General features: G+C 34.4%; 2 protein-coding genes across 3 annotated transcripts in view; one reads left to right on the plus strand and one right to left on the minus strand.

Annotated features, from left to right (window-relative positions):
• LOC100368487 (muskelin-like) overlaps positions 1-3,105 on the minus strand; it is a 48,453-nt gene extending 45,348 nt beyond the window's left edge. Inside the window, exon 1 of the mRNA XM_085496747.1 lies at positions 3,000-3,105. Within this exon, the coding sequence (XP_085352873.1) occupies positions 3,000-3,076 (77 nt within the window). The 5' untranslated portion in view covers positions 3,077-3,105. The remainder of the gene's footprint in view (positions 1-2,999) is intronic.
• Positions 3,106-3,336: 231 nt separating this feature from the next.
• On the plus strand, positions 3,337-24,817 carry LOC100367583 (carnitine O-palmitoyltransferase 2, mitochondrial). 2 transcript variants are annotated; one of them, XM_006820264.3, is made up of 12 exons: positions 3,337-3,514; positions 5,692-5,744; positions 6,262-6,464; positions 8,270-8,329; positions 16,906-17,009; positions 17,577-17,710; positions 18,558-18,760; positions 19,339-19,609; positions 21,647-21,839; positions 22,305-22,478; positions 23,106-23,331; positions 23,869-24,817. In XM_006820264.3, exons 1-12 carry the CDS (start codon positions 3,434-3,436, stop codon positions 24,192-24,194), a joined length of 2,028 nt encoding a protein of 675 aa, XP_006820327.2. In that variant the 5' UTR covers positions 3,337-3,433; the 3' UTR covers positions 24,195-24,817. The 2 variants fall into 2 exon arrangements, with proteins under 2 accessions (XP_006820327.2, XP_085353677.1); XM_085497551.1 differs by having other exon boundaries at positions 3,354-3,385.
• Positions 24,818-26,371: the final 1,554 nt, after the last annotated feature.

Genomic DNA, 26,371 nt, shown 5'->3' on the forward strand with positions numbered 1-26,371 from the left:
TATTATCAAGTCGGTGATATTGAAATACTCACAGACCCAATACCCCGGGTCAGTGCCCTAACAATAGTTAAAAAAAAAAACTAATTATCATGAAAGCAATACATAACGAAGTACAGAGCCAGTACAATATTGTAAACAAATTTGCGTAATTAGAAAAGCAGTGCACTAAGTAAACGATGTTCAAGTTGATATATTCAAGCCAGTACAAAGTTGCATACCAGTTGCGTAATTACAGTACCTTCGAATATAATAACAATTTTACTAGTTTGACGTGCGGGGAACGAAAGCAAAAAAGGTTGCTAAGGTAACGCGCCAGTTCAGTGTGTGACTTGGGGTCAAACTTCGGTCAACACACACTTGATGTCAGCATCGCCGCGCAACAAGTTTCGCAAAAAAGTACTTGAAGTTCAATTGCGTCCCAAAATGATGCCGCTGATCACTCAGTTGTCGCAGCGCGAGTTGTGTCATGTCCATGATGCACCCCGTTTCGACTTTGGCTTGCTTTTCCTTCTTAGTGATGCGACCTCTCACCAATGTATTAAAACACATTGAATTTATACTTTGCATGATTATATTTTGTCAACGCGAAACATTATTTTTTCTAAACATTTTCTGAGACCATTTTTATCAACGCAGGGTTATTTTTCCCCGACAAGATGGGCTTCGTAATATCTGCCATAACATCGCCGGGCGATGCCTAGAAAAATAAAAAAAGGCAGTGCAGTCAGACGGCTACTTTGTAGCCATGTGTTCATTGTTTGTTTGTGTACAGAGTGACCTTTGCCATTTCACTGTTTCATTTCAAGTGTAACATGGTGCGTGGTCCTTAACGCAGTGCGTGTTCTCTGCCTGACTATACGCCATGAATGTCGCTAGCCACGAGTCTCAGAGGTACTAAAAAAACGTCCTGTAATCGTGTTCATTGGAAAACAAAACAAATCACTAATAAATTTATGAAAACAGCTCCTTTTTGCACCAAAAACCAATAATTTCCGTTTTTACGCTATTAATTCGTGCACTTGAAAAAATAATTATTTTTACTACCGCGAATTAATTGAGTTTTTACGGTACATTTATAGAGTTTGGGAAATGGAAGCATTAAAGAGAAACAAACAAATTTATACAACTGATGTTAGATTTTTTCCTGTAGCCAATAAACAACCATGTGTACAAATTACGTAAAGTTATTAATAATCTAAAACCAATATTTAGACCATGCAGACAGAAAGTTTCCAAATTAATTCTACTGTACATGTAGGTAAAATCATTAATGGTTTTAGGGTTTGGGACAAATACTTAGCCTTAAAAATAAAAGGGAGTCACGAGTGCACTAGTTTCCATGATGGTGAAATTTTTTCTTCAAATCTCACATTTTTGATAGGTGACATTGTATGAAAAACCGGGTACATGTATATAACTTTTCATATATGAGTCCTAATATTGTTAAATTATTTAAAATATTTAGATTTAATTTATTAAGCTTCTAGTGTTATACTGTGGAATACTTCATTTTCGCTATTTTCGCAGAAAAAATGATTCAGTGAAAGAAAAATCCAGCACATATACTGTTGTTCCTATATTTTACATTCAACTTGTCCAAAATCATCAAAAATAAATTCCATACAAAACACCTAAAAAGCATATTCAGCAAAAATTAGTTCCAGCTAAAATAAAGTATTTTACAGTATATACAATGCATGGAGTTAATAAATATTTGGTTCAAATTATCAGCAATTAGTACATGTACAGTACATGAATGCATAATGTCTTCATTCTATTCACTTATTCCTACATGTATGTTTTACAAAGATTTCAACAAAATTGTACCCCATATCCTTAAAACATCACTTGCTAGTCACACAAATTTAACTTGGTTGACATTTTATAGTGATTGATAAAATTTCTAAATTTGAAATCTGATAAAACTTATTGTTATTGTAACCACAAGAAGATAATTTTAAGTAAAATTTAATCAATATCTTGAAAAATTTACATGGAACACATACAATGTACCAATGTCAGACATGGCCAATATCACAAACTGGTTTGACAGAAATTGGATAGAAAATGTTAGAGTTATTGTAACCACAAAACAAAACACAGTCAACAACAACTACAACATGAAGGACATCATACATTTGTACATGTATATTGTGGCCTTATCCACAGAACTGAGAAATTATCTTTTTATGCACTGTTTCATGAACATAGGGATAATTTATAATATAATGTCCATCTAGGTGCTTTCTTGATTGTTTTCATTTGTAAACATTTCCAATACCATATACATCATACCGGTAATGTAAATTTTACTAATTCATCTTAAACATATTTAATAAATTTTGAAAAATTACCTGACTCATAGGTAAGGTATATTAACAATCATACCTACATAAAACAGTATATTAATATATATATATTAATATATATATATATATATATATATATATATATATATATATATATATATATATATATATATATATATATATATATATATATATATATATATATATATAATATGGATCATGTTTTCCTGGTTGTGATAAATTAAATCCTTGTTGAATAATTAAAATAAAATATATCTTATTGTATCATTGGCAAATCAATTATACCAATGAAAATAAACGATTTAACAGTAAATGTTAAATAAAATTTCCTATTCCAAAATTTTTAATGATTTAATCATAAACACGCGCGGGTACAAGTACGACTGTTATTTTAGGTAATACATGTATTTTAATGAGGATTATAGCTTCAATTGTACCATATATTACATCCGATCCGATGACCCACTTTGAATTGATATATATTAGAAGGGGAATGGCGATTCACGACGAATATCAGCCGTCAGCTCAAAATACCAATCAAACGATAAACGTCACACAAAGAAAAGACAAAGTAAACTTTAAGTAAAATCTAAAACAAAAAAATGATAACACAATATCTCGGTGCCATGGTCTGCAACTAAAAACAACACTTAGCATAGGTATACTCACTCTGGTAAATAATTAGCTGAATAACTTGACCATTTTGTAATCGTGTAATTTAGCTTTCCCGAGTTACACGACGCCATATTGGTTTTCGCGCCGACCTTTCCACTAAACCCCCTAACTTAACGTTCAGCACAGTACCACGGAGCTCAGCTGAAATAGAATTTCAAGCATATTAACATTTTCAAGAAAACGTACAGAATTTGAACTCTTCCAATTATTGCTTACTTGGTATAGAATATATTGTATAGCGATTATAAGGGCAAATACATCAGAAATTAAAACAAATTGTTATTATTGTTTGACAAAATAGCTACAGAGTTGAGAGGTTTAAATACAGAGGTCAATGTTCTGTGATGGCGGTTGTCGTTTGACGCCCCGCTGATAGACCGGTAAATAAAACACATACACGTATCTGGATCTAGAACTGGAATTTCACGATGTCTGGACTACCAAGACTTATCTATAACAAATCAATTCCACATGCCGCCCTGTCCTGGAATGGAATTTGCACGCCACGTGTAAGCGATGTTCAATATTAAGAGATTTATTGTAAAAAAAAATGAAAAAGCTTCATGTTTAGGGGATTCTCGTATTTTTTAAAACTCAACTTATACATCAGTCATAATAATACATTGTTTAGCTTTCTAGAAGTTTTTTTTTTTTTTTTTTAATCTTGTGTGAATTTGCGAATGCGTTTTGAAATACCTGGCCCATACCAGACAAGATTGTTGACGATTAATTTTGGTACATTTATTTATAAAATCTTGTTCTTTTTTTCTTCTCTTAAATATATCATGAATATATGAAATAGCTTGGTTCCTAAACCACATATATGAAATAGCTTGGTTCCTAAACCACATATATTGCCCGTAGGTTCAATCGTAAGGGATGTTGCTTACTGATCAGTCACTAAATTATTTTCTATCTTGACAATCTTACTAAAACGCAACTATATGATCAAAGTTCGCTAGCTTGGACTCAGTGTAACCTGACGACATTCTAAAATACTTAAAGCGAACGGAATTTCACAATGCGCTAATGGGCAGACACTTGTTTGTGAACAATGACATACTATTGCCATTTGTGCAGGTGATGCCTTCCTTGCTTTGAAAACTCAATTACAAAAGCATCTGCAGATATGCATATAGTGAGCTTAACTCAAATATCATGTGAGTCTCCATGCATATCTCCACAGTGTCACATAACACAGGACAGATAAACAATGCATATCACATAGTTTGACATCACAAAAACCTGTTGTTATAAATTGTACTGTTACATCATCTTTAGTTGTAATTAATATTAATCAGTTAGTTCAACATTATCCAATTAACAAACGCCTAATCAGAGCTTGTACTTGAGCAGATCACTATTAAATATTTGAATTTGAATAAAAGCTGATGGTTGGTATTTACAATTTGTTTATAAATATGTTAATAAACTAAAGTACACATTTCTGCATTTCACTGTGTATTGACTGTGATATAGCCATCAGCCATATTCATAGCTTGCCATTTATGTACATCTCATTAAATTTTATTCCAAAGACTTGAATATTTACATATAAATTGTAGCTTGCATCTAACATCAACCAGATCCTGTTGAATACAATGACGTGTGATATAATTTCCCCCCTAAGGTTTTAGTTTTAATCTCTGGGCATATACAACATTCACCACGTTACCAATGATTGATATATATTATATATAATATAATATAATATAATATAATATAATATAATATAATATAATATAATATAATATAATATAATATAATATAATATAATATAATATAATATAATATAATATAATATAATATAATATAATATAATATAATATAATATAATATAATATAATATAATATAATATAATATAATATAATATAATATAATATAATATATTATTTATGAAATATTGTTGTTATCTGTGTCAATTTCATAATCCTGATATTAAAAACAGTGCCAAATTTTACTACTAAAATTAAATTTGTGTTTCCTGGATGTCACACATGACAGCAAATTAATTTTTGATCAGGTAGGATTTCCATGTACAATGTATGACCAATTAGCTGTTGGTCTGACACTAACAACCATTCTACCAGTGAATAGTAAAATACACCAAGATTACACCTTACTACTAAATTTGAGAACATTTAAAAACAGAGATGATTCATGAGGCATGTGTACGAGTGGATTTACACAACAATTATGTCAGTCAATGCATCCATATTTTACTTTTTATTATATCATTTTTGTATTGTACGTTTTTTGTATTTCTTTGTATTTATATTCCTTACCATACAAAAACCCTCTGAAGGTTTTTGGTAGAGTAATAAAGTTATTATTATTCTATGACAGTTGATGAAATCTTACCTACTGCTACTCTGTCTAGAAACATACGATAACAGATTTTGGTGTTGTAACAAACTGGTAGATTGCTAAAACCTTATCCATTGAAATTAGTTCCATCCAATATAAAACTAACTGTGTTTCATCAGGTACATGTATCTTTTGCTTGGGACTAGTGAAATCAATCGATACAATTTTATCTGTTATGACATATTAAAATACATTACAACCAGTGTTGAACAGTTTTGATGTAATGTATTCAATGGCTGACTTTTGAGAAAATCAAACAAAATTAATATTGCTTAATCCTTAATTGCTGAATTAACAATTATTATAATTTAATGTTAGTATTTTCAGGTCCCGAGGTGTTACAAAAATGAAACACTGAATCAATATTATAGGTAAGTTCACATTAGACATGTTGAAAGATACAACAGTATTTGTTCACTTTGTAGTACATTTGAAGTGTCTCTATATTTAAAACAATGCATATTGTAATATAAATCTAGTAAACAATAAATTCAACTGTTTTCATGTGCTTTCAATGAAGATGCAATTCTAATGGAGCAAATACTTTAGTTCAGTTTGCTTATTGTATATATGCATATACAGTGCCTTTATCATGGTGGAATTTCTTAAAAAAACAACAAAGCTTGATAAAAGCTCCATGTTTTCGGACGATTTTCCCCCAAACAAATTCTCTTGCACTGTATTAAAAAGAAAACCAATAGTTTATAACTTGTGTCTGAATCAACAATTATGTAACACTTAAAACAAAAAAATATGATCATTTTTTTGCTCTTATTTTAGGTTGAATGTCCACAATTACCTTAATACACTGTATATCCCAGTTGATATTGTAACATAGACGCACCCTAATTGTACCAGGATGTTAATTGCCAAATTAATTTGTTTTAGCTCTTCATCACTTCCTTATGAATATCTGCAGCAAAGTATTGTACCCACAATGCATTTCCAAGCCAGTCTACCAAGACTTCCGATACCCAAACTAGATGTAACATGTGAAAGGTATCTGAGATCTCAAAGACCCTTGTTAAATGACAATAGCTACGAGAACACCACTAATATTGTCAAGGCATTTTTAGATGGTCAAGGTCAAGGTGAGAATTTATATACTGGTACATGTAGATACAGAAGGGGGGGGGGGTTGCTATGATTAAATCAATATTCCTTGAAATGAACCCCAATTTTGGAGCCAAAAGACAAAATGGGACTATTTTGTGAATTTGTGATGAAAAAAGGGAACTGGTTGTGAAGAGGTTTATTCATGTGTTAATCTATCATTGATAAAACATCAAGTGCTGTTACTTTTGATTCTGGTAGTTGGTGTACATTGTATCTAATATCTATGTCTGCCCAAATATACCTATGCAAGATGATTTTGGGTCATGTACGAGGATCATTCAATAAGTAATGCCCCTGACCCATTTCCCATAGCAGGAGATTAATGAAACTTGGCACAGTTATTAGTCTTTCTATACATAGGAACCACCCAGAGTTATGCATTTCTCCCATCTTTTGATGCAGCTCTGGACACCGTTTTTGTAGAACACCCCAGGTTGGTCCTCCAACCACATCATAACTTCAGAAATCAAGGCTGTATCATCTGGGAAACGCTTTCCTTTCAAAAACAACTTCATGGCTGGGAAGAGATGAAAGTCAGAGGGTGCAAGGTCAGAAGAGTAAGGGGGATGGGGGAGGATTTCATAGCCACATGCCTGTTCCTCTGATCTGGCGACATGCGAGTTGTGAACTGGAGTGTTGTCCTGCAGGAGGAGGATACCTTTGCTGATCTTGCCCCACCTCTTGATTTTTATAGCTTCTCTTAGTTTCATCAAAAGTGAAGCATAATAGGCTCCTGTAATTGTGGTACCCTTTGCCAGGAAATCTGTCATCAGTACTCCGTCCTGATCTCAGAAGACTGTGAATATGACCTTCTTTGGAGGTGGTGAGTCCAAGTGCTTCCACTGCATTGAGTGGGCTTTGGTCTCTGGATTATAGTGATGGACCAAAGTTTCATCCTGTGTAATCAGTCTTTTGAAAAACTTTGACTCATCTTCTTGGCACATCTCCAAATTCATCCTCGAGCACTCAACGCATTCTTGCTTCTGGAAAGGTGTGAGCAACCCGGAAATCCATCTGGCAGACACCTTATGCATATGCAAATGGTCGTGAATGATAGTTTCCACAGACCCTGTACTAGACCTCTTGGGCTATTTGGCGAACAGTAATGCGTTGATCATCCAAAATGGCTAGCTCAACTTGACGAACAGATCAATGGCAGAAGAGGGACGACCAGGTCTGGGAGCTGTTTCCACAGACTTCCGACCATGTTTGAATTCACGATGCCAGCGTTTTACAAGGTCATATGATGGGGCATCATCACCATAAGTTTCTTTCATTTCATCAAAAGTCTCCTTTGGTGTGCGTCCTTTCAAATACAAAAAACGGATCACTACGTGACACTCAACTGGCTCCATTTCACACTTGATTCAGTTCACCTGTAAATCAGAAACCACAATTAGTTCAGAGCTGTATTTTGCAACATAACCCATAGAGATGTAAATCATTACATCTAGATCATTTCATCTAGATCAGACAACTGGAAGTGGGTCAGGGGCATTACTTATTGAACACCCCTCGTAGGATCAGCAACCAATCAAAATTCATGTTATAGGCCACTTTTTCTAAGCTCTAATTTGTTGTCAATTCCTGTCAGAGAAAAGCTGCTTGAATGTGACTTGCATATAGGTATTTGGTCAGATGTAGTTAAAAGCGATTTCACCGACAAACAAAATTGAAATAGATCAGAGACTCTCATTGAATGACATCATATTATGCTTGAGGGTATCCATAATTTTCTTTGGTGATATAATGCAGTACATATCTTTATGCTCTCTTCTAGAACTCAATAATGAACTGATTGCCATAGATAAAAAGAACAAACATACCAGCTATATTACAGGTAATCTAATGTTATCACAATTCTGGGGAAGGGCACTGGACTCCATTGATTATACTGATTCCTTCTTAGATTTGAAATTAGTTGGTAGGATAAAGCATTTTTAGTGCTTTTTTTCTGCTGCTCACTCATGTAAAACAGCAACTACTCACTCAAACACCAACCACTGACACATGAGTAAATTATGGTTTTAATGGTGAAGTTTGAGGATACAATGAGTATTAACCTATTGTTTGAGTGTAATTCTAGAAATTAGATAAAACTAATTATAGAATTCTGAATACAGCTTTGAATCTTTTGTAAACGCTGCTTGAAATACAATCTCTTGTTAACATGATTTGGATTATGATACTTGTTCTGATACTCCCTATTAATGTACATCATGAGATGGAAAGGAAGTGTGTGTGTGGAAAAAGTGAGAGAAACATGTACATGTGTATTAAGCATTTTCAACTACACACTGATGGAAGGACTATGATTGCAAGTGAAAAAATGTTAATGTGAAAAAGGTAATGCTGACTTCTTTGGACAGAGAGTGAAGAAGTGAATGAATGAATGAATGAATTTTCACTACAAATAAGCAATTAAAAGTCAAAATTTTATTCCATGTATAACCTTGTTTCTCATCTGCGTGAGACTTCAGTACTTTGATCATGATACTTCCACGAAAATGCAACTTGGATTTAGAATGCGGCGGTGGTAAAAAAATGAAAATAAAAATAATATTTTGTTAGCAATTGTTTGCGCCTATAAATTCGGCGGGCGCGAGAAATTACGCTGAAATAAAATGTTATTTTTATTTCATTTTCGGCTCCTGTTCATTCGGCGGGTTCGCGAAATGAGGGATAATAATAGTCTGGCCTAATTTAAAATTAAATCAAATCAAATCAGGGTAAAGTATAACGTCATCAATGAAAAGAAAATCAATACTAATTATTTACTAGGAGGTGGGATATTAATTTGAATTTGAAACCATATCTGTGTATTTCATTTTTTACTTCAGTGTCGAGAGAGTTCCAATGTTTTGCTGCTATGTATTTTAGTGAATTTCGATGTGAAATTCGTTTTGGGAATTTAATAATTGTCGTTTGTAGCCAGGCGGGCTGAGTAATCGTGGGGCATGGGGTGAAGGTAAAAATCTATGTTATGTACAAAATTGTTATTTTTCCAATATGGGTTTTCCAGTTTAGATGCTGATAAAATATTATGCCAGGTAACCCCCCAATGCTTAAAGTTCCCACTGTGGTAAATGACTTTTGTGGTGTACTAATTAACATATAATGTGTTTTGTGTACATTGATAGTGAGCTCTGGTAACACATGTACTTACCAGTAAGATCTTCAATTAAGTATGACAGTGTCTGTGGCAATACATACCAGGTAGATCTAAAAGTTTATTGCCATATTGGTTCTTAACGTAGATGTCTTGAGAAGCTCATTTTTTGATGGAATTGACTGTATTTGTAGAAACAAATATTAAATTGTCAAAATTGAATTGTTTGGTACGTGCATTGAAGTCCCCTGTTAGGACTTCTGAGCCAAATTTTAAATATTTACTAAAATAAATATTTTTTTCCAAAATGTCTGCAGACTTCGATAAAATGAAACTAACATTGTTTAAACTATCATAGAGTTCTCATAAAAGACTCTCAGATTATAATTCAATGTACAAAATAAACGTTCAGAGATTCTTTTTTGGGGTACAAATCTTCATCGCCATGTTTGGACATCAGCAGAACTAGATCTACTGAAACGATGAACATTTTCTACATCAAACTAGTATTTAACTCACAGAAATGATAACAATGTAAACTATAAATATTAATTTAATAATTCGACTTTTCAGCACTTTTCCCAAACCAAACAAAGACAGACAAAATGGCTGACGTCGCTAACAAAAAAAGTGCTATTGTCTAAAGTCACGATTGAAACTAGTTATGTTATTCGTAACCCAACATTAAAAAACCAAACAATAAGTAGTAACGAATACTAACATTTTAGAACATTCCCAGACAGTTTTTTGTGTACAAAATGCCATGGTCAAATTTGATTCACAGATGGCAAATTTGTCAACAAAACAAACTTATCATTATTTTCTTTTTTTTCGGGAACAATGAAACCCTGAGTATCACACAACATTCACACAAAAGTTGATGACGCTTATACGTTGATCTTTCGGCTTAATGAGCTCTATTTCTTCAATTTAGTGGACTTGCATAGAAAACGAACGTCATAGTGGTTGGACACGCATCAAAGTGAAGTCAATGTTAATTAGCATATCTAACAATAGAGTTTCCTAACCGTTCTTCTAGTAACCGTGGTTATATGTAGTGAGGAGGTTAAGATAATAAGTAGCAGAAGTAAAGTTAAAGGCCCATGTCTTGCGGCCGGGCCGCAAGATAATCCATGTTTATTGGGGAGTGGCTATGCATAATGTCTAGTGTTAATTAATTTCTCGTTATCAGCACAGTGTGTGTTTACAGAACATCGTAATCCTTTGGGTATATTTACAAACATAGCAAACTGAGATCCATTACATCACGGTTTAGTCACCGTGATTACATTGAAGACGTATAGTTCGGGCACGGTCTTTTTTAGTGACCGTGGTTCCGGGTTATATTCGCATGTTACAGAAATCGCCCGGAGCAATCAAGCCATAAATTTAGTTACATTGTAGTGTACGATATCTATGAAATATCATGCGTTTCTCAGGCCAGAAAGCAGATTAAACTGTATTTAAATTCGTATTTCAACGAGTCCTCAAGTCCGAATGTATGCTTCCGTCGTTGTTTATTTTCTGGCATAGACGAAAACAAAAGAATGACCGAAATAGAACATAAACTCTCTCAAAAATCATCGACTTACTTGCCGGTGAATAGAACGAAAATTCGCTCATACTCAATTTTACATGTCGGCATGATAACAACTGTGTTCGTGGTTGATGTTGTCAAGAAATAAGTATAATAATTGACATGGTGTGATTTCTGTGGGGATGACACGCATATAAATTCACAATCAGTGCTGACGAGAGACGTACACACAGCTGAATAAGCTACAGGCTTACATTGTATCATTGTTGTTTTTCACCACAGAAGACGCAGTACACATTCAAACACGATAACAAATATTTAAAAAATGGAGCATGGAGATTTGTATTCAGGCATATTTATTACATGAACTGCGTCAAAACTACAAGTTGAAAACCTTTTGTGAGGGAATTCGCAATAAATCATCACTCTCATTGCCACATTGACATGAATAAACTGCTTTCAAACAATACATGGTAAAGTGACAAACGGACAAAATGGCGTTTAGAACCAAAGGGGAAATGGCCCAAATCGAAAAACACAAATACCTACGATCATATATAGTCCGGATCGGGGTCACGGTAGTCAGTAAAACGTGGAAATGGTAATAAATCGATCACGACGATAAACACGAATAATGCCCTTGCTGACATCTTGTGTGTTCATCTAAAGTTGGCGCAACCGCAAATTTCAGACAATAGAAATATTCGTAATATATCTCATATGATAGCAAGAATTGGCAAAACCGATAGCGGACGTCATTTTCAAAGTTTGACAGAATATCGATGTTTGTAATTTGTTCACAAATAAAATAGCGATCGATATAAGAATATTATGACTTCCGTTGTTTGTTTATAGTACAGTGGAGTCCCGGAACGGATTAATCGAGAATGAAAATTGGATAATTTGTGACGTGCCTGTAGTATGTCGAAGTTGGTATCTTTCTTATTTTTTTTATTTTGTATACTGAGTGTAATAGCACAGTCACGCGTATCCCAAATTGTGTATGGGTTATATAGTCTCTTGATGATAATTATGTACGCCCAACAAGTAACTAATATTTTTTCTAAAGCGTAAGTAAATATCATCAAGTGATCCCGAACAATTTGGGATACGCGCGACTGTGAGACCCATACATCACCCATTATTATTTTGACTGTCTGTGGATAAGTTATGAACTGTGTGCAAGCTTTTTCTCGGCTGCACGACTCATTTTTAGCAGTATAAAAGAGCCTACCGTACTTGTATGAACGAGTTATAATAAAATCATGTATGAGTGATGACATTTTTGTAATTATAAAGCAAATCTAAGTGCAGTTTGCAGTAAACTGTGCCACGCCGTGGAAAAAAGTTATTATTTTTTAAATTTTTTCTAACACGCTTATTATTTTCTTTTAAAACATTCTCACCGATGTTAAATATATCCATGTTCTGAAATGTATTTGAAAAAAGAATGCATTCAAGGGGCAGTCTGTCGTAACTAACTGCCAACTCAATCGATTGGACTTTTGCTGGATTTATTTTTTATCCGAATGTCACTTAGTCAGATTTGTTTTCAACATGGGTGTCAAAATGCCTCATTACGTAATGCACACAAATTGACACGGAAACGCATTTCAATGCAATCACAAGTATATGTCAGACAGGAAGTCAACAAGACTAAAAACGGCTTGCCTTGGGGGAAACAAACAAAACCACGGGTTATGCGCCAAAATAAAAGTTGAAATGTATATTTTCACTACATGTTATGATATCCACGGTAAAGAGTCATACAGTTGAAACATTTGTTTTTACACCAGAATGCTATAGGCAAAGGTTTATGCAGACACTCTCATGAATATAATACAATGTTAAAATGCTGTTTTCAAATAATCCATGACTCCACAGTCCCTCTATGATAGAGGGACTGTGACGACTCCAAAGAGGGATTCTCCAGAGGATTTTATCATATCGCACTTGAGAATAAAATCATGGTACTCACAACCTTTTATCGAATTGTTTGCCAGCGAGGTGATCAGCATTTCGTTCAAATAGGGGCCCGGGCCATGCATTATTAGCTAGTCAATAAACATGAAAATATATCGAACCATATACCAGCACCACCACCGAGTCCATGGCTAGTATATTCATAGTCACAAATATTACAATACGGTGTAGACTAATATCAAATAAATAATATGATTCATGATAATTTATTATGGATTCAAATAACTGAATTCATCAAAATATCTTGCCATCATTTTGTCTGGCACACGTACAAACATACAGACAGACTTATATGACGAGTAATAGAAACAAAAATCATGTCGTTCATATTTGAATTCAATGAGCATATGACAGTGATACTGACACAGCGCAGACCCGCCGTAAATCTACCAAAAAGTATATTACCGTAACGTGACACTAGGGGGACACTAGCCGGTTGTCGATCGGCCGGAACCCAGTACTCACCACTGTAAACTAGCCTTCATTTTGGTTCACAACAGATTTTAATCGAACATTTTCAACACAAATAAACGTAACACTGAATGGAAAAGCAAAATGACCGCAGAAAAGAACAGCAGATATTTCGGACACGTGAATATTTCCAGTGTTTCAAAGCTGTGGAAATAAATGTATTTTCTTGCTCTCGGAGTCTTGTTCTGACTGAGACTCCTTTGTTTTCACTGAATCCACTACATAGATAAGCAGATTTGGATTATAAACTAACTAAATGTTTGGATAAGTTAGCCAGCTCATCATGGGGTATGTTGACTGTGTCATGTGACTTTGATTGACAGTTGTCCATTTAGTAATGCGTTGGTTGATCCATGGTCATTTCTGTCATTACTTGATGGAAATCTAAACGTACACGCTATTTGGGATCACAATCGTAACGTCACATGACTATTCATAGTCACACCTATCCATTTTTAGTACGACATAGTGACCGGAAGTACACCGAAAAAAGCAATTTACTGAACAATTACCCGAGCTGTGTACAGCAGCAGGACGCGTAACAAACTAATCTCCATTGTTTAGCGTTCCATTTATAGTCCACATGTCGGTTTAACTGAAATATCAATGTTCACTTCACCAGGGATTATACAATGTTTACCATTAGTGGACAGCTAGCTGGTTAAGACATGCCTCTAGACTGTCAAGATATTCATGATATGGTAATTAACACCAATGATGAGTTTGCTATTGCTGTTTTTAGTTTCAACAAAAATTGATTCACAGTGCATGCATTAATGCGCTTAAAAAAGCTGTGAATTTATAGTGCAACTCCTCCACCTTGTGAGCTCTCTCTGTTACAAGTGATTAGATTATAGCTTGGTATATTATAAAGACACAAGTTTGAATTAGCTTGAGTTTAAACAAGTTTCACTGAGGCCTATGAAAAGGAAGTTATGCTTTAAAATATTTAAAGTCATTGAAATTTTTGGAAATAGATCTAATATTTAAATGTAGGAATGAGCTTAAAATCAGGTGGTCTATTTTAGGATTCATTGCATGAGTAAGAACTGCAGTGATATTGGAGTGGGGATGGTGAGTCAATGTTCATAACTATGCAGGGGGTATAAAATAGAGATGGTTACCTTAAAAAAACAAAAACAAACTAAGCATTACGCTGTACATCTTGTAAGGAGTTGTTTTTCACTGCAGGAGATCCATTTTCTTTCCTTGCATAAATCTTTGCATTCGCTGTCCACAAATATTGTAATTTTGCCAATTTGCATTTGCTAGTGGCTTCTTAGAATAGTTAAATTCTGTTATTTGATCGACGTAGTTCTGGAATGCTTAAGTCCAATGTTGTTTTGCTGTATAAATTCTTCTTTGCCCTGTATATTTTATTTATGACACTTCTACAGACAATAATACTAGATGACTGGTCGTGTTTTTGTGGTAATCGGTGGCTAATATCGATGTTGGTCTCAGATACTTTTACACTGACTAAATCAGCAACTTTGATTATAATATCATCTGTGCTCACTTTGTACCACTTTCAATTTGTCCTCTGTTGACACCAGTTTCCCACGCAATGCCTTATTTTCACTTTGGAGATCTGCCATATGTTTTCTGTAGTCTTCAAGGAATGAATTCATATAATCCACAGACTTCTGAACTTCTTTTAGTTTTGTTGACATAGAAATTAGAGTATTCACCTTTTCACAAAAAAAGGCTAACTTTTCTTCAATAGTTGGTGATCTTGCTTCGTCCACCATCTTGCCTTTGTCAGTTTTTTTCTGTCTAAGCTGATACTGTTAAGTGACAGATGTCAGTACTTTCTTGAATTCATTATTGGGAAACCAACATTGATCAATATTCCAAACAAAAAATCCGGGACATGGTAATCATATGTGGCATGTCTTTTAGAATTAGGAAGGTATCCATTAATTACAACAGGGATAAAACAGATGATCAAATACTGGTCTTGAATAAAAAAAATGCCTGAAAATTCGCTGGTATATGAAGCATACAGTCTCGGCTTAGAACTAGACAACTCTGGCACCTACAACTGGGTTTCCAGGTTAAAACTTATAGATATGGACCATTTGTGGCAGGAAGAAAAAAAGCAAAATGCGAACAATGTAAATATAGATAAAATAATATCAGAAAAACTAAAAACTAAGTTTGAAAAAAAATTGTAAACAGATTTTAGACAATGATAACAAAAGGAAAAATCACAAAAATAAATTGCGCACTTACAGAGAACTGAAAACAGATTTTGGCTTTGAAAACTGCTTACACGTAGTCAAAAATACTCATCACAGGTCATCAATGACAAAATTGAGGATTAGTGCTCACAGACTACAAATAGAGACTGGGAAATATAACAACACAGATATATCTGACAGAAAATGTCTATGTTGTGAAAATAACGCCATAGAGGACGAAGAACATTTTCTTTTAACATGTGATCTCTACACGCGAGAAACAAAAAAACTTTATCAGCTGTTATCACCCCAACACTTAGCAAACAATAAAGAAAAATTAAAATATATTTTAAATAATAAAGATGAGAAAACAATAATACAAATAGCAAAATACATTGAGAACTGTTTCAAAACAAGAGAGAAAAAGTTGAAAACATTATAGTCAGCTATCTCAAGATAAGGTCATGTACATGCAATAGTAATCTAAACATTCACCAACACAAATGTGGAAAACAATCCAATTTACTTTACCATTATTTTTTTTTTCTACTTTTATTTGCTAGTTGTTTTTATTTATTTTTCTGTGTATATTTTATTCTCACTTTAATTGTCTGTTTGTCTTTATTTACATCTGTATTGCATTTTAGTCAAAATGCTAATAGGGATACGAACGCAATAAAGATAATTATTATTATTATTACACATAATTACACTTTACAAATCAGACAATCATACTGATAAGTAGATTTTTAAAGCAGTATGTTCAACCAAATTTGCTGAAAATAAAATATTCCATCTCAGTCAAATCTAAGGGTCAGAATGCATGCATATAACTACAGGTATGATTGTAAACAGAGCTTCAAACAGACTATGCCTTGTCCCCTCAAATTCAGAAAGACATAACTACATGAATGAAATCAATGTAAAATGCAGACCACAGTATTAGTGGTTTAAATGTCAATGAAGGTTGGGCAAGTGAGTGAATAAGCAGGTGAGCATTACTTCCGGTTTGCACTACCAAAAATAAACCAGAAATTACCTGGTAGACTTCAACCAAAAAATGATTGACCAAAAAGCGGGAACCGGAGCAAAAAGAGTGGTGTACTTATGTTTTGCATATTTGTATCTTTCAGGTCATTGGTTTAATATGTATTTAGAAGCTAGAGATCCTCTTGTACTTAACTATAATCCATTTATATGTTTCAAGTTGGATGAAAGACCAGAATATAATCATCAGGTTAGTTTGCAATTCTTTTCTTTAATCTCCAAAAACATACTTCTTCACTAAGAACACCATATCTAGCATTTATCACTTAAAATGATGTATTCATCTTCAGTTTTTAAAAAAAGCAAAGTGGGAATAGACTGCTGGGCATCTATCTATAAGTATCCTCCAGACATCTCAAATAGATCTTATTCAAACTTTGTTCAAGATCTTATTCAAACTTCTGTAGAAGAAGTACATAAAGGCAAGCAGTTCCATGGTTTGTCAACTACTTTGTACATGTATCTGCATCCTACAGTCATTTTGAATAGTATAAAATTGATAAGATCACACTTTACACATGAGAAATGCAGTGTAACTGCTCCAATATTGGCCTCCCATCATTGCAATAGTCATGTGAGTCTCGTATTTGTGAATATGAATATTCTTCTTAAAGCACTTACACTATCAATAGTATTTTGACATAAATGTATTCATCTTATATTTAATATGGGCTTTACTCCCATGAGCTCCCATATTCTGAGAATATATAACAATTTTAAAACTCAGTTTAAAACTCAGACTGTGCTGTATTTTCAGGTGATCCGTTCAACTAACATGATAGTGTCAGCGATGAGATTTTTGAAAACTATGAGGTCTAATATATTATCTCCAGAAATTTATCATCTTAACCCAGCTAAGAGTGATACTCAGAGATTCAAGAATATAGTTAGGTACATGTATTCTAAAATTTTATCCTGCATGATTATTTAAATGTTTTGCAAAGTTCCGGTAGAATTTTCACTTCTGTGACTATAAATAGTGTATAGTTTGTGATTTCTACTCTAATTTGGCAATATGAGTGGTTTTGTTGGATTCTTCAGATTTTTGTTAACTCTATACCTAAAATTGGTTTCTGAAAAAAAGATATATTAATCTTCTGCAAAAAAGTCCAAAAATGAAAACTTATAAATTATAGTCATAGATCAACCTTTGTCCGTCCATCTTTGTGTCCATCAATCCACACCTATATCTGAGACATGCCTGAACAAGGTCAAATATCTTGGATACATGATACACCATGTCGTACATATACATTTATTTCCTAATCAGAATCAATATGGTTAAATGGCAGCCATTTTAGTGCTAATAATGCCCCAAAATCAATCATTTCTGCGATTCTAAAACTGGATCCTGGACATGGATTCTGTTAAATTTGGAACATACATGTTGCATGTAATTTACTTTCATTGTCTGATGTACACACATTATATGTCACACATGCATATGCCTTTGTTCAAGTACTAATTCAAGATAGCAGTAGTGGTAAAAATACACCATGATCAAGCATTTCAACTATTTCTGAACTAATCTCTGGCATGCATGGATAGCTTAGAAATACTGCATACATGTTTGCCAGAACCTTATCTGCCACTCGTTTTATGCATATCCATTTCAACACTGATTAAAAATTACAAGATGATTAGTAATTAAAGTTAGACAAACCCTTCTCTATTCTTGAATTAGTAGCATCTTAAGTTGATAGCTAATTTTATTATCTCTTTATATTCTATTTACTAGATGGGTACCAAGTTCATTATCATGGTATGTAGCCTACCTGTATAAAGCATTTCCATTAGATATGAGTCAATATAGTAATCTATTTAACTCTACAAGAATACCTAAACAAAACAAAGATGAGCTTTATACTGATGTTAATGCCAGACATATCGTGGTTATCAGAAATGGACAGTTTTATACTTTCGATGTGCTTACTAAAGAAGGTAAGTCAAGTGTTTGTATGTTATCACATTTGGTATGTTTATTCTACCTGTCTTTCTTCAAATCACATCAACAATTAATATAACTGATTATTTATTGTAGTATGTATGTAACATCATACACACTATCTGAGATTAATGGTCCTAGAAGACAACAAACATATTACAAATGTAAAATACTGACATGATCAAATCAATGAGAGAAAGATGTATGGACATCAATGCATGGGACCGAGAAGTGATTTAAAAACACATAAACGCATCCTGCTTTGCATGTGGCGTCTTCCATATATGATGCTCAGTCATAATAAAATTGTTTTGACCTAAAACTTGTAGTCTAAATGAATCAAGCGACATGGAGGCCTTCAGAACGTGAGTGTGTTATAATTGTATTTTATTTGCCAAGCTTATTTTTGAATACTTTTGAATGATATAACAAGCCACTTACCAGAAAAACTATGAAAAGTCTCAACTAACACAATGAATACCATGACAGAGTCATTGGATAATTTGCATTAGTAATTTTGTTATATCATTATTAAGAATATATGCTTTGTCTGATGTATACTTAACTGTTACAGGTGGTATAGTAGCTGCAAGTGAAATCCAAGCACATTTAGAGTTTATCCTCTCAGACAAAAGTCCTGTACCTCAACATCCTGTAGCTGCATTAACATCTCAAGAACGCAATACATGGGCATCCTATAGAGCACAATTAGAAGAATGTGGAAATAAAGAGACATTGAAATTGATAGATTCTGCTGTGTTTGCACTATGTTTAGAAGATGATAAACCTGGTGAAGATCCCTTTTCACTCACAAGACTACTTTTATATGGAGATTCTGCTAACAGGTAAAATATAATAACATTGTACATTGTTGTGTGTTTCATCTGTAATGTCTCCCATAGCAAACATTGTATACATTGATGTTTGTTTCATCTGTAATGGCTCCCATAGGAAACATTGAACATTGATGTTTGTTTCATCTGTAATGGCTCCCATAGCAAACATTGTACATTGATGTTTGTTTCATCTGTAATGGCTCCCATAGGAAACATTGTATACATTGATGTTTGTTTCATCTGTAATGGCTCCCATAGGAAACATTGAACATTGATGTTTGTTTCATCTGTAATGGCTCCCATAGCAAACATTGTACATTGATGTTTGCTTCATCTGTAATGGCTCCCATAGCAAACATTGAACATTGATGTTTGTTTCATCTGTAATGGCTCCCATAGGAAACATTGTACATTGATGTTTGTTTCATCTGTGATGGCTCCCATAGCAAACACTGTACATTGATGTTTGTTTCATTTGTAATGGCTCCCATAGCAAACATTGTACATTGATGTTTGTTTCATCTGTAATGGCTCCCATAGCAAACACTGTACATTGATGTTTGTTTCATCTGTAATGGCTCCCATAGCAAACATGGTACATTGATGTTTGTTACATCTGTAATGGCTCCCATAGCAAACATGGTACATTGATGTTTGTTTCATCTGTAATGGCTCCCATAGCAAACATGGTACATTGATGTTTGTTTCATCTGTAATGGCTCCCATAGCAAACATGGTACATTGATGTTTGTTTCATCTGTAATGGCTCCCATAGCAAACATGGTACATTGATGTTTGTTTCATCTGTGATGGCTCCCATAGCAAACACTGTACATTGATGTTTGTTTCATTTGTAATGGCTCCCATAGCAAACATTGTACATTGATGTTTGTTTCATCTGTAATGGCTCCCATAGCAAACATTGTACATTGATGTTTGTTTCATCTGTAATGGCTCCCATAGCAAACATGGTACATTGATGTTTGTTACATCTGTAATGGCTCCCATAGCAAACACTGTACATTGATGTTTGCTTCATCTGTAATGGCTCCCATAGCAAACATTGAACATTGATGTTTGTTTCATCTGTAATGGCTCCCATAGGAAACATTGTACATTGATGTTTGTTTCATCTGTAATGGCTCCCATAGCAAACATGGTACATTGATGTTTGTTACATCTGTAATGACACATAAATAACCTTCAGGTCAGAAGACCAATGAAATTCCTAAGCTCTTGGGCCTACCAAACTTGAGCTGGTCTGATATTGCATATTGATATTGACATTTGTAAACAGTGTTCCACCACAAACCAAAAATTTCAAATACTTATTATTTATTTACTGATATCCACAATAATGTTATACTAATGCATGTAATTGTTTTGTCAAAAACTTGTTTAAGACTAAAATATCAAGTTGAATAAAAGTCCTTACTAATTGTCAAACTTTCATGGCTATTCAGTAACTGTGTTTATCTATAGAATCACTCAGGATAGCAAACATATTATACTTTTAACATCACTTTTTGTCACAATTCTAAATTGCAATATGTATACTTATTGGTGTAATATTCATACTGAATATAAGCTGGTGATATTCGGCTTACAATAGATGATTAATTTTATAGTTACAGACTTTTGCCTGGTTCATTAAAAATACAGATATTTGCTGACATTTTTTATTTTTAAAAACAAATTTCTATGTCCTTTCAATGAAATACATCAAGTACTTATATGTATAAATTCATACCAAAACATCAATGGAGTGGGTTTGTGTCATGATAAATGTGTTATAGTACTAATAATCAACTGATTTCTTTGACTTTGGTTTTATTTTTTGTATGTGTTCACAAATTCTTGATTTTGTTCAGACGTTTGACTACTAGTATGGATGCTGTTGTTGACAAGTCCCAAAATTCTCACATTGTTTTAGGAGATGTATGAAGAAAACTTATAGCACTTAATGTTGTCAAGAAGTATTAGGAAACTCTGATTTTCAAATGAGTTAACTAAAATTTGCATAATTGTCTATTAATTCTTATTCAGGTGGTTTGACAAATGCTTTCAACTCATTATATGTAAAGATGGGATCGCCTCTGTCAACTTTGAACATTCCTGGGGAGATGGTGTTGCTGTTATCAGGTTCATGAATGAAACATTTGAGGATAGCAAGAAGAGACCAGCTGTGGAACCTGGTTCTACACCTGCTGATGTTAACTCTTCAGAGTATGTGAGAAAGGTATGGTAAAGTAATTTTGTGATTTTGATGTGATGTGACATATAAGCAAAGTACATACAAAACTGCATTTCTTTTATCTGTTCTTATTCAGTATGAGCTTTGTCATGTATGTCTGTTGTTTGCTGTATGCCTAGCAAAATCAACATTGAAACAATGTTGTCAATCAGATCTTGGGAGATGGAATGCATTATTTTCGAGTGTGATTTAAACAGTCAGTCAATGATGTAGCTGGTCTCACACTCATTATCACTATTTTCAAAGCACAAAAACACAAATTCAGTTTCCAACATGATTTATGATGTGCTTGATGAGCAAATTATGGTGGTGATGTTCATAATAAGACTTGTCATGTGTCTTAAGTTTCTCCAGCTAGAAACACTGACTGGTAGGATTAGATAGTTGTGTTATCACCTACCTCAGGTGTTTAGGTAAATTAAATTCATGCTTATTTTGGTTTTCACCCAGTTGGACTGGAAGTTGACTCCTGCAATTCAGCATGGAATCAATGAAGCACAAGACATCTATAATAAGACCACCCAAACCTTGGGAATTAATCTGCATGAAAATGTAAATCTCAACAAAGAAGTCTTCAAGAAATACAAAATAAGTCCAGATGCTATGATGCAACTTTCTTTCCAGGTTAGAATATACCGATACTTTATAAGTTGTGTTGTTCACTCTTATCGATTGCAATATATCAGGCTAGTTTCAAGTTACCTTATTTCTATTAATTATGCACTAGTGACAAAAACTGGGTTGGTTTTTTGACAACTCATGTGAACGCTTGTCTCTGTTTTTGAGTCATTGCGAAGCTACACACAAGATTGTGCCTGATTGGCCACCCATCAATTCAACTTAGGGCATATTTGTTGACAAGTTTTTTCAACATCACAAATTCTGCCTTGTATATAGTTAGTATATAATATATAATAAACAAACTATCAGTATTTTAATTTTTTTAGAGAACAATGAAACCCTGAGTATCACACAACATTCTCACAGAAGTCGGTGATACTTCTATGTCGATCTTTCGGCTTAATGAGCTCTATTTCTTCAATTTAGTGGAAACACATGGAAAACGAATGGAGATAGCATAGTGATTACGTCATAGTGGTAGAACATGCATCAAAGTGAAGTCAATGGATATTCAGCATATCTAACAATAGAGTTTCCTAACCGTTCTTGTAGTAACCGTAATATTGCTGATGACGACAAGAGTATACAAATCATTGCTTATATTGATTGCACATTATGTGTCTTTATTAGATGGGTTACTACAGAATGAGTGGAGGAAAAACTGTTGCCACATATGAATCATGTAGTACAGCTGCATTTAAACATGGACGTACAGAAACTCTGAGATCAGCAACAATAGAAACCAAAGCTTGCTGTGAAGCCTTCAATAAACCTGGGGTCGGCATTGAAGACAAAAGACAATTGTTGACTGCTTGTTCCAAGAAACATAATGAACTGACCAAAGATGCAGCTATGGGTGAGTCTGTCAACATATATCTAAAAATAATGCATATGGCAATTTGGAGCATTGTGATTACTACCCTGGCAATATTTATTTATTTAAGATTTACCAACGTCTATTGCTATAATACATGGAAAAAGGAGGTGCCTTCTCTAGAATATGATACGAGTGTGCAACCAGTAACTATTACGAAACAGCCAAAATATGGAAATGAATTTACACCATTGTCTGCCTTGAAAGCATGCTTATATTATGTTCACATCTGTTTTTTGTGTACACATGTACAGTAGAAAAATAAAATTTTGTGGAGCACTTCGGTCAGATGCAATCACTATAGAGTGTAATTTGCATTCAGAAATCTGATCATCATCTTAAAAAGATGCAGTTTAAAAGTAATCTATACAAGTTGTAAAGAAATGATTGATGATCAAAACATTGACACTCATACTGAATCATCATTTTGTATGCATTGTTATAATTAAGTAATAATATTGGTAACATTTTTATGAATGTGACATACTCACTAAACGATAATATATTTATTGCTTTCAGGCCAAGGATGGGACCGTCATTTGTTTGCATTGAGAGTTTTAGCAAACCAATGTGGACAACAATCAGCTATGTTCAACGATGAGGCATATAAAGCAATCAATCATATCATACTTTCAACAAGTACTGTGACTACTCCATCTATACTAATAGGCGGATTTGCACCAGTTGTACCTGATGGCTTAGGAGTTGGATACCAAGCTGGCGATGATAGAGTTGGTGTTACTGTAACTTCATATCCATCATCACCTAATGCAGCTGAATTCGTTCAGTGTGTAGAGTCAAGTTTAAATGATATTTACCATGTTCTTTCCAACAGTGATAAATAAATACTTTACTGTAAATTAACTTTTCTCATGGTTAGCGATCATACTTTAGGTTCACAGCAACCAGTCCTTCATTCAACAACTCATGGAACTAATTTGTAAATTGTTATTGCAAGCCCTTGATTCTGGTGGTGGGAGGCACTGTATTGTTTTTTTGTCATCATTGGGATATGTAAAATGCATGCACAGTGTTGCCATAACTTGTACCAGAGCAGCATGGTTTTATAGTTCATCAGGGAGACTCTAATCAACTGACAGCTATGTATGAATTATTCTAAGAGTGTACACTATCTTCTTAGTTTGAGATATTTTGAAATGATAATTGTTTCTGTTTTTAGTACACATGAATGATGTTGGTCCACTGTGAGAGCTGGAGCTCCCTGATTTGTAATTGAACTTATGATGGGTTCATGTATATCTTTCACTGTGGGAAATGGTTAGCACCTGACATCTGTACACATCTGTAGATCTTGAAATTCTCTTTTGTATAACTATCAAGTACAATGGTGTATTTATTGAAAATATAAATGGAGATTTTGTAATTTATTGGCCATTCTGTATTCACAATATTTGACTGTTCTTTTGATAGCTTCACAATAAGGAATAAATATGCTTTGAAAACATTACATCATGCAAGGAGTGTTTAATGTCATGCAAAAATTTGTTTTTATACATTAACAAAGATCTCAGCGGTCTATAGGACAGAGCCAACTTGATGAAATTCTTGGACCAGCACCAGAAAATGAAGTTCCGGACGAAGTGGGCAGTTTTATAAAAACACACCAGAAGTACCGTTAAAACCACCGAACTGTGTCGAGTGGAAGAGAGAATTGCGACGTCTCGAAGACATACCGCCGGTCGAGTTGAATGAGCTTCTTGGCTAATTTTTTATCAGCATAAAAGAGAAGAACGGACATGAATACCTCACGATCAAGATATAAATAAACTTGACCCTGTCTCACCAATGAGAACCGAAAATGACAAGTTTCAGAATATGTTCGCCGGCGCCATTATGAACAATTGTACCATCACAAAGAATGTAACTGTTCCGGGAACACAGAAGAATGTGTCACCAACACATGTTAAATCACGCAAATTCACTACGTTCAATTACCCACCATAGACTCTCGTCAGTCAAAATGACTATATTAATCAGCGATTCTGACAATAATGGAGAGATAAATCTAGGTCAGGGGAAGCCCCATGACTCCAAGATTTTCCCTTATATCACAATCCACGTTACACTGTGGCTGGTAGGATAAGTTTTTCCTATTATTTTTACCCCCATGTCGTTTTCCCTTTTGCGTGTATAATATAAGAAAATAAAACCCGGCGACACAATTTAACCACGTTGTCAGTTTTTGTGTGTCACATTTTCCAACTGTATTTCGCTTTCCTCATGCATGGTGTGTTCATTTTTATGTTTTACCAATGTATTTAGAAATGGATAGATGTAATGATGACAGCACCAGAGGCTTGCCGCCAGTTTTGTCTCCTCATTTTTTTGGTTATAATAAGAATTTGCCAGCATGGAACCCGGATCCGAAATGCTATTTTTGCCATGACTGCGTGCAGGGTTCAGAGTTTTTGCCAAGCCTCCGATTTTGGGGCAGAGCAATTGGGACAGGACACGCATTGCCCCCCTCCCCCGGGATCAGCCAGCCAGGGTTTGCCGTGCGGAACCGGAATCAGGAATTTACCCTTGAGTCTGGGCACCGCCGTGGGTATCGACTCCCCTCCTGCCGACCCAAATGACCACATATCCTTGTCACACACAGATTGCGCCGATGTATCCCGGTTTGGAGGCAGTGGGTGACCGATCCCTGGACTTTCCAGGTGTTGACACACGGTTACAGATATCGCTGAAATCTCCATCTCCCCCGTCAGTGTCTTCCTCATTGGGGGCACTGCCAGGAGACTCCCGCAAGGCGGAAGCAATCAGACAGGAAGTAGACAGTTTGCTGGAAAAGGGCGCTATACACAAGGCAAATCAGCTGGCATTAAGTCCAGTCTTCTACTCAAATGTGTTCGTAGTACCAAATCTACAGGTGGCGGGCGTCTAGTTCTGGACTTAGGCAGACTGAATCAGTGCGTGCTCCTCGATCGGTTCCGCATCGGAGACGCCATGCAGCATTCTTTTCTCCATCCACCATTTCGACTGGCTATCCTCATTAGACTTA

This window comes from Saccoglossus kowalevskii, chromosome 3 (genome assembly GCF_978046115.1).
Source record: "Saccoglossus kowalevskii chromosome 3, keSacKowa6.1, whole genome shotgun sequence".
Lineage (NCBI taxonomy): Eukaryota > Metazoa > Hemichordata > Enteropneusta > Harrimaniidae > Saccoglossus > Saccoglossus kowalevskii.